Raw genomic sequence first — 15,307 nt, forward strand, 5'->3', positions numbered from 1 at the left:
AATCAAACAAACTGTTTACAGCAACAAGGCCTGCCTGTGGACTCCAGGGAGGCCTTACAGAGCTTCTGGTTGAGAACAGAAGGCCCTATGGGGATTGCCCAACGTCTCTGCAACATCACAACCATGAAAACAAGCTAAAGCCCAAGGCCCGTTGGCAGAGAATCAGTCACAAGACGTGCATCAGCAAAGGGTCAATGGAGGTGACCTGGGCCTTCCCCCAAGCCACTCGGAAAGCTGGTAAGATAAGAATTCCATTCATGGTCATCAGAAACCACCATCTGCCATATCAGAGTATGGTGCCAATCTGCCAATGAATCTGTATCTGAAGAAGACATCAAAGAGAAAGACACCATGCAGAGCCTGGCCAATCAAAGCTGTCCTCAGCCTTGGTATTTAAGACCCCTAAAGATCAGCCTCTGCCTCAATTACCTTCTCCCCCTATGTCCTCCTCACCCTTGGACTGTGCTCCTGCATGTATGTCTACACACCACCGTGTGTGGAGCTTGTAGAAGCCAGGAGAGGACATTTAGGCTCCTAGACCTGGAGGGACAGACTTGTAAGCTGCCGTAAGAACTCAACCTGGGTCACTTTGACAGTAGCTGGTACCCTTAATCACTGAGCCCTTTCTCCATCCCATCGATCCCTTCACCTCTCTCTTTAGCATGTTTAGTGATGGATCTTATAAATGATTCTGGGACTACCCTGGAGAGGAGCTAGGCATGAGAATCAACTCCAAACATCTGAAAGGTAATCACAGAAAAAAAGTGTTAGGGCTGGAGAGATGGCTTAGCGGTTAAGAGCACTGACTGCTCTTCCAGAGGTCCTGAGTTCAAATCCCAGCAACCACATGGTAGCTCACAATCATCCATAATGAGATCTGACGCCCTCTTCTGATGTGTCTGAAGACAGCTACAGTGTACTTACATATAACAATAAATAAATCTTGGGGCAGGAGAGAGCAGAGGTACTGAGTTCAATTCCCAGCAACCACATGATGGCTCACAACCATCTGTACAGCTACAGTATACTCATATACATAAAATAAATAAATAGATCTTAAAAAATAAAGTGTTAGACACTGTGTGACTAGAACAAGATAACTTGGAAGTCTCCAGAAAAACATATTTTATGTAATATTAACAACTTGCCAGTCAGGCTGGAGAGATGGCTCAGAGGTTAAGAGCACTGACTGCTCTTCCAAAGGTCCTGAGTTCAAATCCCAGCAACCACATGGTGGATCACAACCATCTGTAATGGGATCTGATGCCCTCTTCTGGTGTGTCTGAAGACAACTACAGTGTACTCATATAAATAAAAATAAAATAAATCTTTAACAAAAATAATTAAAAAAAAAACTTATCAGGCAACAGAACTATATCACAAACTGTGAGGCAAGCTTGGGCTAGTGCAGAGTTACCAGGCACATATGAGGCAAGGGGAGCAGTAGATAAATGGATTAGATAAATACCCAAAATTGATTGATGGCTGCATTGACTCGCTTGTTCATTTGATGATACCGAGCACCAGGTACTTGCTGTAGCAGGTGTTTGACAGGTGATCACAAACAAACCAACCCACGGAACTACCGCTCAGATCAAGGGCCCCGCGCTTGGTGACGAACATGAAAGGAAGCCTTTCTCTTCTTGGACCTTGCACGCTTGCAGAAGGGACGCATATAATGGTGAGGACCCCTGGGCACTAAAGAAACATGTAAGCAGGGGACTAAGAAGAAAGCCAGAGAAAACATGCTTTAGTTGCTAGTTGGTGCCTGACCTTGGACTTTCCAAAGCGCTCAGCTGCTTTCTGTGCCTGCATTTCCAGTTCATTGACCCTTCCCCATGTTGGCTTAGACTAGCCCACACTTGTCAGCCCCAGAGCTGAGAGTCCTGCTCAAATGACAGGTGACCAGGCTTGGTCGCCCGGAGGAGTCAGGTGGGCTCTGCAGCCACACCCTCCTCTTTCTTCCCAACTCCACCAACAGGCTCCCACAGAACTCAGGATAACAGGGCACCAGCAATGCCAGGGCAGGTGCCAAGAGTCTGGCACAGACCCAGACCTCAGAGTAGCCTGCCCTCACCAGAGCAACTCGATGACACTGCCCAGAATCCAGACAAAACAGAGAACACAGAGCCTGCAAGAAAAGGGTATGTGGACACACGAGTTCTTCCCACACACTCATAGAGAGCAACATCCAAATAGAGCAGCCATTCTCACAATTACCCGCTTCGTTTTTATGAACACTGGGCTAGGCCCTGTGCTGGCTGACCATATCAACCTTATCTTATATAACCATCAAACAACCTCAAGGGATGAGTGGAATCCTTGTCCCTGTTCTGCAATGAAGAAACAGAGGCCTAGAAGCTGCCAGTGTGTATTCATCATCACACAGGTACAGAATGGTGGCCATTGCATCTCTGGAGCTGGGGTTTCTCATCGGTTCCGCAGCCCCTCTTGCAGAGTCAGATGAGAACCCAGTAAAGGGCAGTGAGTTAAAGTAAGCTTGCCTCTCTAAGGTCCGAAAGCAGGTAAGCTCCCACCAGTCTTCAGGGTAGCCAGAGAAAAAATTAAAAAAAAAAAAATGAGCTTAGAGAAGGGACGGAGCGAGTAGATATACAAAGGAGAAAAAGAGCTTTTTAGTCTTACAGAGAGGTTGTCGCTTTGGTAGTTAAATCTATAAACCTGTGCTAGAAAGATATGGCAGAGGTCACAAAAGGACAGCACTCAGCCATAGGAGAATATACTTAGTTCCACTCATTGAATAGGGAAAGAAAAGCTTTGGTCAGACAGCACCTGTTTCCAATAAGTCGGACAGATTTACGGGAAGACGCTACAGTGGCCCTAAAGAGGTGAAGCATTTGAAAGCTAACTAGCAATAACATCATTATTAATAGCATAATCTCCTCATCAAACTATACGGAGCAGGACTGCGAATCCAAGAGCTCGGGATGATGTTAGGAATTAAGAGAGCCACCAGCTAAGTGTGATACCATACTTCTGTTTGACTCCCACTCAGGAGTCTGATGCAGGAGGATCATAAGTTTGCAGTCTCTGGGCAGTGATGGTACACACTTTTAATCCTAGCACTTGGGAGGCAGAGGCAGGTGGATCTCTGAGTTCTAGGCTAGCCTGGTCTACACGGTGAGTTCCAGGACAGCCAGGGCTACCCAGAGAAACCCTGTCTCCAAACAACAACAATAACAAAGTTTGTGGTCCCTACACAGTGAGAAGCCTATTTCAAGAAACACAAACAAATCAAAAGAGGACCACCACCACCAACAACAAAAACAGACAAAGAAAGAGGAAGGAGAATAAGCAGATAAACAAAATAAAATACGCAGGAAATCATGGGACACTGAAAGCACAGGTTAGAAACATGGACTTGAAAGCAGAGAATAGGGGCCCATGTCCCTTCTGGAAAGCCTCGACATTGTAAGCACAGTGGCTTGTGCTGTACTCTGAGTCCAGTTCCCTCTGCTTATGCCAAGATACTGTTACTCTTTGTTACTGCCAAGATAATTCATGGGCTGCCCACAGGCCGAGATGTAGGGGATGGCTATCAACAGCCTGAAGAGAAATCAGGAAGTTTTGTTTTTGTTTTTAAAGGTATGTGTTTGTTTGTTTGTTTGTTTGTTTGTTATGTATACAGCATTTTGCCTACATGTGTGCCTACAGGCCAGAAGAGAGCACCAGATCTCATTACAGATGGTTGTGAGCCACCGTTTGGTTGCTAGGAATTGAACTCAGGACTTCTGGAAGAGCAGTCAGTGCTCTTAACCTCTAAGCCATCTCCCCAGCCTAACCAGGGAATTCTTTAAAGTGGCATCCTTCAAAAGCCAGGTGGTGTCCCTCGCAAACCCCTTCACCAAGCTCACTTGGTAACAATAGGTGCCTGTGTCTAGAGGTAAGTCTCCCCCAGGAAAGCAAGCCTTTGACCTTGTTTACCAAGCACAATAAACTGTTTCTAATCCTTCAGTCTCTGTGCTATATACTTAAGAATAATTAATTTTTATGATTTGTTTATTTTTTTTAAATTTATGTACAGAAGATTGATGTGTGCACGTGAGTGCAGGTTCTCTTGATGGCTTGAGGCATTTGGATCCCCCTTGGCCGGAACCACAGGCAGGTGTGAACTGCCTGACACAGGTGCTAAGAATGATACTCCAGTCCACCGAACCATCTCCTAACCCCCACCGAACCATCTCCTAACCCACACCGAACCATCTCTTAACCCCGGACAATTATTTTAAACCATTCGTTTGCGAGTATTTGGAAACATGAAATAAGTTTTGCCTCTCTGCTGTACCTTTCCACTTAGAGAGGGACAACCGAGCTGAGCCCCAGTGTCCAGCAGGTGGACATCTGTGAGTGTAGGGCAGTCTGGTCTGTATAGGAAGGTCCAGCTCAGCCAGAGCTACACAGGGAGAATCTGTCTAAACACACACACACACACACACACACACACACACATACACACACACATACACACACACACACATACACACACACACATACACACACAAACATATACACACACCATATACACATAAATATACAAACACACACATGTGCACTCACACAAACTCAAAAACAAATATTTAACACTAACCAATGGATGGAGAGGCAATGGTGTCTTCTCAAATTGAAAGACTCCACCTACTAAAGAATGTAATTCTCCTCCAAGACCTGGGATTGAGTCCTGCCAAGTCTCAGAAAGCTTTTGGAGACAGTAATAAGAGTTCTCTAAAATTTACACAGAAAAGGCAAAGGAATGAGACTAGCCAAGGAAATCTTAAAAACCAGCCCTGGAGGTGCTGGAGAGATGGCTCAGTGGTTAAGAGCTCTTGCTGCCTTTTCAGGGAATCCAGGTTCAACTCCCAGCTTGTAGGGGGGCTCACAGCTTTCTGGAATTTCCAGTTCCAAGAGATCCAGTGTCCTCTTCTGACCTCTGTGGACAGCAGGCATGAATGTGGTAAACCCTTATACTTTAAATACATACATGCATACATACATACATATTCCTTTAAAACAAACAACAAACACACCTCAGAGCTGGCAGCTGGCAGTCTTAGACTACTATGTATCAAGATGGATTAAAACTGGGTTTGGACTGCAAGCCTTTAAGCCCTGCCTGAAGCAGAGGGTAGGAAGGTCCCGGCCAGCCTATGCACACTAACACCACCTTGTTTTAAAACGTAAAGTAGAGCAAGGATTTCAACTGTAGGCTAAGGAGCCAGCACTTGACCAGCACCAAGAAAAGAAAAGGAAGAAAAGAAAGGGCAAGAGGTGGCTGAAGCTGTTAAGAGCACTGACTGCTCTTCCAGAGGTCCTGAGTTCAATTCCCAGCAACCACATGGTGACTCACAACCATCTGTAATGGGATCCAGTGCCCTCTTCTGGTGTGTCTGAAGACAGCAACAGTGTACTCACATAACATAAATAAATCTTGTAAAAGAAAAAAGAAAGAGAAGAGGGGGAGGGAGGGGAGCAGGAGGGAAGGAGGGGCATAGATACATTGAAAGTGTCAGTAGTTAAGATACTGCAGCCTTAGTGCAACAATTCCACAGACACTCAGAGACAGGTTCATAAGTAAGGATGCTTCATTGTTGTTGCTTTTTAAATCTTATGTGTGTGTGTGTGTACACGTATGTGTGAGTACATGTCTGTGTATGTGTGAGCAATGTATGTATGTGAGAGTTTAGCTATATTTGTGTATATGTGAGTGTGTGTGAGAGTGATGTGTGTGAGTGTGTATATGTGTGTGTATGTGTCCGAGTATATATGTGTGAGAATATGTATGAGAATGATGTATATGTGTGAGAATGAGTGTGTATGTATGTGTGTGTAATAGTATGTGAGTGTGTGTGTGTGTGTGAGAGAGAGAGTGTGTTTATGTCAGAGTATATATGTGTGAGAATATGTATATGTGTGAAAATGAGTGTGTATGTATGTGTGTGTAATAGTATGTGAGTGTGTGTGTGTGTGTGTGTGTGTGTGTAGGATAATTTGTAGGAGTCAGTTGTCTCCTTGACCCTGTAAGTCCTGGAAACTGAACTCAGACCATCAGGTTTGGTGGCAAGCGACTCTCACCCACTGAGCCATCTTGCTGGCTTTGTTTGTTCTTGAAAAGTCTTGTTCTGTAGCCCAGGCTACCCTTGAGCTGCAAGCAATCCTACTGCAGTCTCCTAAATGCTACAGTTACAGGCATGACCCTCCACACCCGGCTCAAGGGAGTATACATCTGGAAAAGGTCTCTTTACTCCTATCCTACACCATATGCAAAACCTGTCACAAGATGGCCAAAGATTCAAATTTCAAAGATAAGCCAGACAACGTTCGAGAATGATAGAATATCTTCATAGCCTCAGGTTGGCAAAACTATTAAGAGTAAGATTGACTGAAATCAAATTTATCTTTATTAGAAGATTATGTTAGAGCTGACGAGGCAGTGTAGGCCTGTAATCAGTCTCGAAGTTCAAGGCCAACCTAAGCTATGGAGGGAGAAAGACTTTTCTCTAGAAAGACTGGGGAGATAGCTCAGGGCTATCCCCAGCAGGAGGAGGGGAAAGCAGAAAACCAAAGCATTGGAGATAGAAGAACAAACCACAGACGGGAGAAGCATTTACAACATGCAGATCTCCCAGGTCACGAGTTTCCTCAGCTCGAGGGTTAAGTGAGGTAAAACATCTGGAAGAGATGTCACAGTGCTTGGCACACAGGAAGCCTGTTGACGGTTTTCATAGAGGGGGAACTTAGTGTGAAATTATTACCAGGAAGACGTGCTACTTATAGGCAGAAGTAATAATAAGCCGTACGTGGTTGGAAGGCACTAAACCCTGTGCCTCGTTTCCATATGAATTCATAATTATTTGACTGGGGAAGGGGCCTATCAGCCTCTTGAAATGTTACTCTCTGCTCTGCCTTTTCTGCGGAAGTCTAATATTAGAGTCCTCTCTTACTGAGAGAATGAGGCAGAGGGCCCCACCTCCAACCACTCTTAGACAATCTCCCTTCTTCCCTCCCTTCCTGTCCTCCTATCCCTCCATCTCTCTTCATCTATGTGTCTGTGTGTCTGCCTGCCTGTCTCTCATTCTCTGTCTCTCCTTTCCCCATCTGTCCATCTGACCATCTCTCTCTCTCATTCTTTCTGTTTCTTCCCCTCCCATTCTCTCCCCTCTGCTCTCCTATCTTCTCTCTGTCTTTCTTATTTATGCTAGACAGGAGTTCTCTGTTTAGCCCAGGCTGGCCTTGAGCTAAAGAGGTGACCTTCCTATCTCAGTCTCCCCATTCATCATCCCAGTTCGTTCCTCTTTCTGACACTACTCAGGTCTCCAGATCCTCTGCAAACCAATACTTAAAATATTTCTCTCTCTCTCTCAACTCTCTCTCCATTTCTCTTTTCTTTCAATTTTTCCCTTTCTGTTTGTTTGTTTGGTTTGGTTTGTTGTTTGTGACATGGTTTCTGTGTAGCTTTGGCTGTCTTTGCTCTGTAGACCTGGCTGCCCTTGAACTCACAGAAATCCACCTGCCCCTGCCCTCTGAGTTGCTGGCATTATAGCCATTTGCCACATTGCCTGGCTTAAGACATTTTGTTAAGCTATCCCCTGCCTTCCCTACCACAGCTTCACCAAGCATCCAGACCCTGGTGCCTCTCTGCACACAATAGACACATCAATGTCACTCATAGGATGGGCGGCAGGGGCTTTTCTCAGCTGTGTCAGCAGATTCGGTAGGAAATCCCCCCAGAATGCTGGAAGCTGCAGGGAGGAGCTGGTCATGAGTTGAAAGCCCCACCCCCTTCAAACACAGTAGGATTTGTATCAAGAGTCACCAGACTGCCCAGGAACACACAACAGGGGCTTTCAAGCTGGTTTCCAAAGTGTCACCCGAACCCTGCAGAGACAGACGCAGGGAAAGTCCCCTCTCAGACAAGGAGTCCCATGAGTGAAGTTTTTGAAGCTAGGGCAAAGTCAGAGGCTGCCTTCCTCTGCAGTGTCTGGAGTCCCGTCACATCCTCCCTCAGCCCCCAGCTGCTTCAGGTGCACAGGGAGGAGCAGAGCATTAGAAGAGAGGTTAAGGTTTGCCCATAGCTTTCCATTTCAACTTCCTTGCTCCCCAGAGTCTACCCACAGAGTCTAGACGCCTCAGAACACTGATGTGAGCCAGCCCTGACATAGAACCACCATATCAGTTCTGAAAACCAGTAGCCCTATTCCTAGACCAACTTCCAGGCACTTTCTCAAGCCTTCTTAGCTTACAGAACCTAGACACATAGCTTCCAGCTCACATACCAGCTCTGGGACCAAGGATTAACCATTACTGTATCTGGGTTGGACTTCAGAGAAATCAAGTGAATGAATCACAAAAGGTAGTTATGGACAAAGAAGTCACCCCGCATCCTCTTAAGCTTAGTGACCAGAAATGTTAGTCATCATTGTGCCTTTGAACATCACTGTTGTGTGTGTACATGTGTATGCAGGTAGAGGCAAACACATGTACACATGTGAAAGTCAGAAAGCAACTTTAAATAACATTCCTTGGGCAATGCCCCCCCCCCCTGCCTTTTTTTTGAGACAGGATTTCTCACTAACCTAGAACTCACCAGGTGGGTTAGGTGTCCTAGTTAGAGTTACTATTGCCATGATGAAAGACCGTGACCAAAGCAACTTGAGGAGGGAAGGCTTTGTTTGGCTTACACTTCCATACCACAGCTCACCATCAAAGGAACCAAAGGAAGTCAGGGCAGGAACCTGGAGGGAAGAGCTGATGCAGACGCCATGGAAGGATGCTGCTTCCTAGCTTGCTCCCCCTGGCTTGCTCAGCCGGCTTTCTTGCTCAGCTCCGAGGTGACTCCACCAATCATTAATTAGGAAAATGCCTAGCAGGCTTGTCTACAGCCCAATCTTAAGGAAGCCTTTTCTCAAGTGAGGCTCCCTCCTCTCCAATGACTCTAGCTGGCATTAAATTGGCTTAAAACTGCCAGCACAGGGCTGACCAGCTCAGCTGCCACCCAGGCCCGGACTCAGGGCTTTGAGTTGGCCCACTCCCAAATCTACATCATCTGTGAACTGTTGGGCCATGTGAAAATGCTGCGCCTGTTGATTCAAAGCTACATGGTCTCCATGACACAGGGTGACAACGGGATATCTGAGAGGAGTCCCAGTGAGGATCCAATATTGATGGAGTCACAGAAGCCAGACACCTTGAATCAAACTAATGACTCATTGCAATGAATATTTGTAAGTGAAGATGTGTGGACAGAGGGTTATACTGTGGGACACACTGTAACACATTACATCTCCCATGATGTTTTCTTCTCTCTCTCTCTCTCTCTCTCTCTCTCTCTCTCTCTCTCTCTCTCTCTCTCTCTCTCTGTTATTTGAGGAGGGGTTGCAAGGGCAGAGGGCAGATATGAGGGGATGAGCTGGACTGGGGTGCCTGATGTGAAACAAAGAATCAATAAAATGTTAATACAAAGGCCTGGAGAGATGGCTTAGCGGTTAAGAGCACCAACTGCTCTTCCAAAGTTCCTGAGTTCAAATCCCAGCAACCACATGGTGGCTCACAACCATTTGTAAGCCTCTTCTTGGGTGTCTAAAGATAGCTACAGTGTACTACTTACATATAATAAATAAATGAATCTTTGGGCTGGAGCAAGCAGAGCTGGAGAGAGAAGAGAAGGTGTCTGAAGACAGCTACAGTGTACTTACATATAATAAACAATCTTTTATAAATAATGTTAAAACAAATGAGGATCTACCCAGCACACTGAGCTAATGACCCAAGAGTGTCAGGGAGCCAGCTAAATCTATCCAGTGCTGACAGTGCAGGTATGACAACACTGTGACCTAGCTTTTCTGTTTGTTTTGTTTTTTTGACACGAGGGTTCTGGGGGTTGAACTCATGCCTTCATGCTTGCAGGGCAAACACTTTGCAGACGAAGCCATCTCCCCAGCCCCCCCTTAGAGTATCTCCCACATGCACATCATTAGGTACTCTACTCACAACAACCCATTTATTCTTCAGAGCAAGCCCGGAAGTAGGCGACAGCACTCATTCCCCAGCCCCAGCCTACACAGTAATCGGTAAGAGATCAGATTTGAAGCCACATAGTGTTCTAAGCACTTTCGTGCGTGTTAAGTCGATTTCCAAGGGACAATAAGTGGGGACCACATTTCAGCCCTACCAGACCTGAGCCCCTGAGAGTAATTAATACCCTACTCCGAGCCTGACCTCTTGAGCAAAATTTTGGAAAAAAATGCAGATATGCTAGAAAACTGTATATAATGTGCCTAACTGGTTAGATTTAGATGAAACTTGGGGAGATTGTAGAAAATAAGCGTCCACTATTCCTACGAGACCAGGAACTTGGTTTTATAAACATTTATGTTATTCCTGTTATAGCAGGAACTCTGATAGGGTCAGAGGTATGAAGTTCAGAGCCTTTGGGTAGACTGAGATCACAACAGGATAAATGGCAGAATGGGATTTTACCAAGGTGCTTTGCACTCCATATCCCTGGCAACACAGGCATTTTAGCTAACTGAAGACCTTAACCTTCCCTCCCTGCCAGCCCTCCAAGTGAAGCCACAGGGACCCACCAGATCCTGTGATTGGGTTCCTCTTCTTTACCTAAAAAATAACCAGCTCCCTCAGGACTGATCCCAAGAATCAGTGCTCCCAGAGGCTCAACCATGCACAGCAGCATCGACCTCTGGCAAGCTGGCAAGACCCGAATCCAGTCTAGCTTGAGTCCTAGGACAGATTTTCACCTTCTGACTGGTTCGACTGGGTAGTTAACCTACTTGTGTGGGTCTGTATTGGAAATGCTTGGATAAGAAGCAGAGGAGGAGTTTCAAGGGACAAGAAAGAGTCTTCTGTGAGCTGTCTGCCTGCCCTACCCCCAACTCCCCAGGAAGGGGAAAGATGAACTCCACAGTGGTGGGGGAGAAAGGTGTTGGGCTATGTTCTGGAGTTGTGGGGAAGGGGTAACCTAGCAACCACTGGGCTCAGCATAGTCACAAAGCAACAGGTTTGCCCACAATTCCGACAAGCCTTACCCTTGATTAGTCTTCTTCTCCATCTTGGTCAGGCACCAGGGGCTTCTTGCTCATATGCTATAGTGGACATCTTCCTGGTGAGTTCAGGGCCCTCTCTGGAGGGCAGGGAATGAAATGGGATCTGGCTCCAGGTGACAACAAAGGAATTGTGGGGGGATAAGAGGGTGTCCTGTGGTTACATTGGTGGCTCCCTTCAGATCTCTTGTACCTGACAATCAACGAGCCCAGGATCAGAGGCAGGGGAGGGCAGGGATGGGCTGCAGTGACCTCATCTCTCTCAGTGATCTCGTCTCTCTTCCTAGGTACTATTGACCCTTGTAGGTGGGTGTTGACTCTTATTCTTATTGAAGAATTTAATGGCTCATGTCTAACATTCATGAAGAAAAAAAAAAACAATCAAGATGCAAGTATACACGTACATCTTACGTGTAGATACTGCTTCAGACTACTCCCATGACCACACATACAGGCACGGAGGCATGCACGCATGCACACACACACACACACACACGAATTTAGACTTAAGGAAAAATGGATTTCTTGCTGTTGTAATGGTTAAGAGTGTTTGAGAGTTTCTATTCTAAAGAGCACCTTTTCCTGTAGACGGGTGGATGAGGGACTTCCAAATGCCCTGTCTTCAAGCATGAAACATCCAAGAACCCCAGCCCCTACCATCAATGATACCTGCATGGAGCTTCCTGAAGAGGGAGCCCTGCTCACTGTTTTTAGACAACCGATCAGCAGCCTGTGAGCCAGATGCCCATGCTGGCTGGCCCTTGACTGTGCAGCCTCAAATGAGGCTAACCTATCACCTACTACTAACCTGATGGTGGTGGCACCGAGGCATCTCAGAGAGCCTTGCATATCTGTGGTTCCAGCGCCTTTCTCAGAACTCACTTACACCAGGTCCCCAGCGCTTGCATAAGGGCTGTAGATTTAACCATAATTCTGGCTTTGATATCTGTCGTCTTTTCATCCATTTCTTTTCATTGGTTTACTTACAAATGCACTGAGCTGAGTAAAAGAGCCACCTGTTCAAGGACCACAGCACCACCACTAACTCATCTCCTGTGTGCTCTCCTCCTTGTCCCTAAAATGCCACTCGGGAAATGTCCTTAGCTATTTTATTGTTTGATCTCATGTTTGTGATAATTCTGCTTGCCTGGGAATTTGTGTGTGTGTTTGGGGGTAGATGTGTATGAGTGTGTGTGTATGGTGAGGTATATGTATGTATGGGTGTGTATGAGTATGTGGGTATGGTGTGTGGGTTTTTTTTGATGTGTCTGTATGTGTAGATGAATGTGTGAGAATGAGTTTGTGTGTGTTTGTGTATGTGTATGGATGTATGTGTATGGTGTGTGTATGTGAGCGTGCATGTGTATGTATGTGTGGCAATATATTGTGTATGGATGGGTGTGTGTGTATGGATGTATGTGTATGGGTATGTGTGTGTATGTATGTGTATGATGTGTGTATATGAGTGTATGTGTGTGTGTATGGTGTGTATGTTTACAATGTGTGTGGATGTGTGGATGATTGTGTATGAATAGGTTTGTGTGTATTTGTGGTGTGTGTGTGTGTGTGTGTGTGTGTGTGTGTAGAGGTCAGAGAACAACTTGGAGGAGTTAATTTTCTCTTTACTTCATGTGGGTGGCAAGTGCCTCAGCCTGTTGAGCCATCTTACTGGTCCTGTGAACTTTTACTTTTAAAAAGCTTTTCAAAGCTGGGCATGGTGGGTCTGCCCTTAACCCCTGACTCTGGAATCAGACACAGGTAGATGTCTGTAAGTTTGAGACCAAGGCTGGCCTGGTCTCCATATCAAGTTCCAGGGCAGTTAGGGCTACATAGTGAGACCCTATGCCATTGCTTCTCAACCTTCCTAATGCGGTGACCCTTTAATACAGTCCCTCATGTTGTGGTGACCCCCACCATTAAATTGTTTCATTGCTTCTTCATAGCTGTAATTTTGATACTGTTATGAATTGTAATGTAAATATCTCATATTTGACTCCTGTGAGAAGAAGGTCATTTGACCTTCCAAGGGGTTGCAGCCCACAGGTTGAGAACCTGCTCCCCTGCGTGGGCTTCCAAACCATGCCAAGCACTATGTTTGCATTGTTTGTCCATGCTATGGCTGTCACTACGGTTCATTGCATCTCATTGATGGTCTGAACAAAGCCCCAGCTTACTTGAGCAGTTAGACATAGGTGAAATCACTGGGTTTTGGCTGATTCGGACCCTCTGAATAGTGCTACTCTCCCAGACAGCCCATGTCACACAGCTGTAGGAGTGTCTCTTATGTCAGGGAGAGAAATGGCTGGGTGATTTGGTGTCCAACTTAACCAGGCACTGTCCCCCTCTCACTCTCAGATCGCATGTTCCAGTTTATACACCCACCACCAGGCCACCAGAGCTGTGCCATCCATCAAAGACACCGGCATTCCGAGTCTAGTCTTTACATCTCTTACAGCAAACCCTGATATGACTACAGAGGTGAACCAGCTGTCCGAGCATCCTCTAGTGAGGTGAGGCCCTAAATGGACACGGGCTGGAGAGAGCATGTAAGACCAAAGGGGAGAGGAGGCAGGAGAGAAGACAAGAATAGCCTTGGAGGAACTTGGAAAGCAGGGGGTTCAAGTTCCAGGGAAAGCCATCTACCAAGGGCCTGGGTAGCTGTGTTGACACAGGTCTCTGAGACACAGAGGTAGGGATACAGCAGAGGGGCTCTGGAGTTTCCCCTTTTATTTGGGAGTAGAGGAAGCCTCTTACTGGCACTTGAGAGGTTTGCTTTCTTTCTTTAAGACCTGGATTGCCTAGAGCTGAAAGGAAGGAGAATGGAACAGGCTACACAGGGGGCCGCCCAGCAACAACTTCCCAGGAATCAGGGGAGGCACGCCTTCCTTAGCATATCCCCTGTCCCCCTCCATTCCATCAGGGGACCTCCCACCAGCCAGGGCCAGCAAGAGAAGAAAGTGAAAAAAGCTGCCAGGCAGGTGGTAGAGTGCAGGCTCTCCTGGGACACAGACCTCGGCTTCCTTCAGGGACAGAGATTAAACATGGGGTGGCTTGCTGGGAACCTGAGACAGCTGGTCTCTGGTCCCACCCAAGAAGACAAGTTTTGGACGCTTCTCGCGTCCCGTGTCCGTCCCCCCCCCCACAACTCCCAACCCCCTTTGGTCAGCTTCGCGTCTCCCAGGAAGGACCACGTGGGCAAAGGACTCACTAGGACCACCCTGGTCTTGGCTCTAGTTCTGACCTCTGGGTGCTGAAACTAAGATAATAAGGACACAGTCGGGAGGGTAACAGCCTGAAGCTGGTTTCTTGAGGTTGCCAAAATTTTTTTTTTTTTTTGGTTTGGGGAGAAACTTGTATTGGGACCAGCCCCTGTTCCCGGGGAATGTATATAAGGGGAGTTTGGCACCTCGCAGGGATGAGGTGACTAGGTGGGTCTGAGGCTTCTCTTTCTGGTTTTAGATCTGGTCTCAGGAAGAAAGCGGGGATCCTGGGAGGTTCCATCTGCTCTCTGACAGATGGGCCCCAGCTCCCCACCACGGCATCTTAGGAAGACAGAGGCTCACTGGGACCAGATGGCATCACTGGGAAAGGATTCTGGGGGAACCAAGATTGGGAGGAGGGAGGTTCATAGGGTGGGGGTGCCATGAAGGCAGACTTCAGCCTCTGGGGCTGGGCTTCATGATAGGCACTTGAGTCCCCAGGCCTGGTGAGCCAGAGGAAACACCACGGGCCTCTCTTTAACCATCCCTGCTTCAGTCCAAAGGCAGAGCCCCAGCCAGAGAAGAAGCCGGAGAACCTTCCAAGAAGCCACGGGGATGTTGGGCTCCAGAAAGAGCCTGTGGTCCCAGGCATTGTGGATTTCGAGCTGATCCATGAGGAGCTGAAGACCACAAAGCCCCAAACATCACAACCAACACCCAGTGCCTACCGCTTTGGACGCCTCAGCCACCATTCCTTCTTCTCAAGGCACCACCCCCAACCACAGCGAGTGACTCATATCCAAGGTACGGCCGCGGAGGGTGCAGGATCTGGCCACAGGAGCCTGTAGAGGCGGCGGTCGATCGGCAGAGGGCGCAAGATCTGGCCACAGGGGCCTGTAAGGAGGAGGGTGGGGGGATCGGGCAGGTCGATCGCTGATTGATCTTTTTTTTTTTTTTTTTTTGGTTTTTTCGAGACAGGGTTTCTCTGTGTAGCCCTGGCTGTCCTGGCACTCACTTTGTAGACCAGGCTGGCCT

General features: G+C 47.0%; 1 protein-coding gene across 3 annotated transcripts in view; it reads left to right on the forward strand.

The window, feature by feature from the left end:
• The first annotated feature begins 1,638 nt into the window (after nucleotides 1-1,638).
• Tbata (thymus, brain and testes associated) overlaps nucleotides 1,639-15,307 on the forward strand; it is a 27,284-nt gene continuing 13,615 nt past the window's right edge. For 2 of the 3 annotated variants that reach the window (XM_021174301.1, XM_021174302.1), the window contains exons 1-3: nucleotides 11,043-11,134; nucleotides 13,428-13,582; nucleotides 14,829-15,076. In XM_021174301.1, coding sequence (XP_021029960.1) covers nucleotides 13,539-13,582; nucleotides 14,829-15,076 — 292 coding nt within the window. In that variant the 5' untranslated portion in view covers nucleotides 11,043-11,134; nucleotides 13,428-13,538. Of the gene's footprint in view, nucleotides 1,682-11,042; nucleotides 11,135-13,427; nucleotides 13,583-14,828; nucleotides 15,077-15,307 lie in introns of those variants that run through there. The other variant, XM_021174303.1, reaches the window with a different exon arrangement.

Source organism: Mus caroli, chromosome 10 (genome assembly GCF_900094665.2).
Source record: "Mus caroli chromosome 10, CAROLI_EIJ_v1.1, whole genome shotgun sequence".
Taxonomy (NCBI): domain Eukaryota; kingdom Metazoa; phylum Chordata; class Mammalia; order Rodentia; family Muridae; genus Mus; species Mus caroli.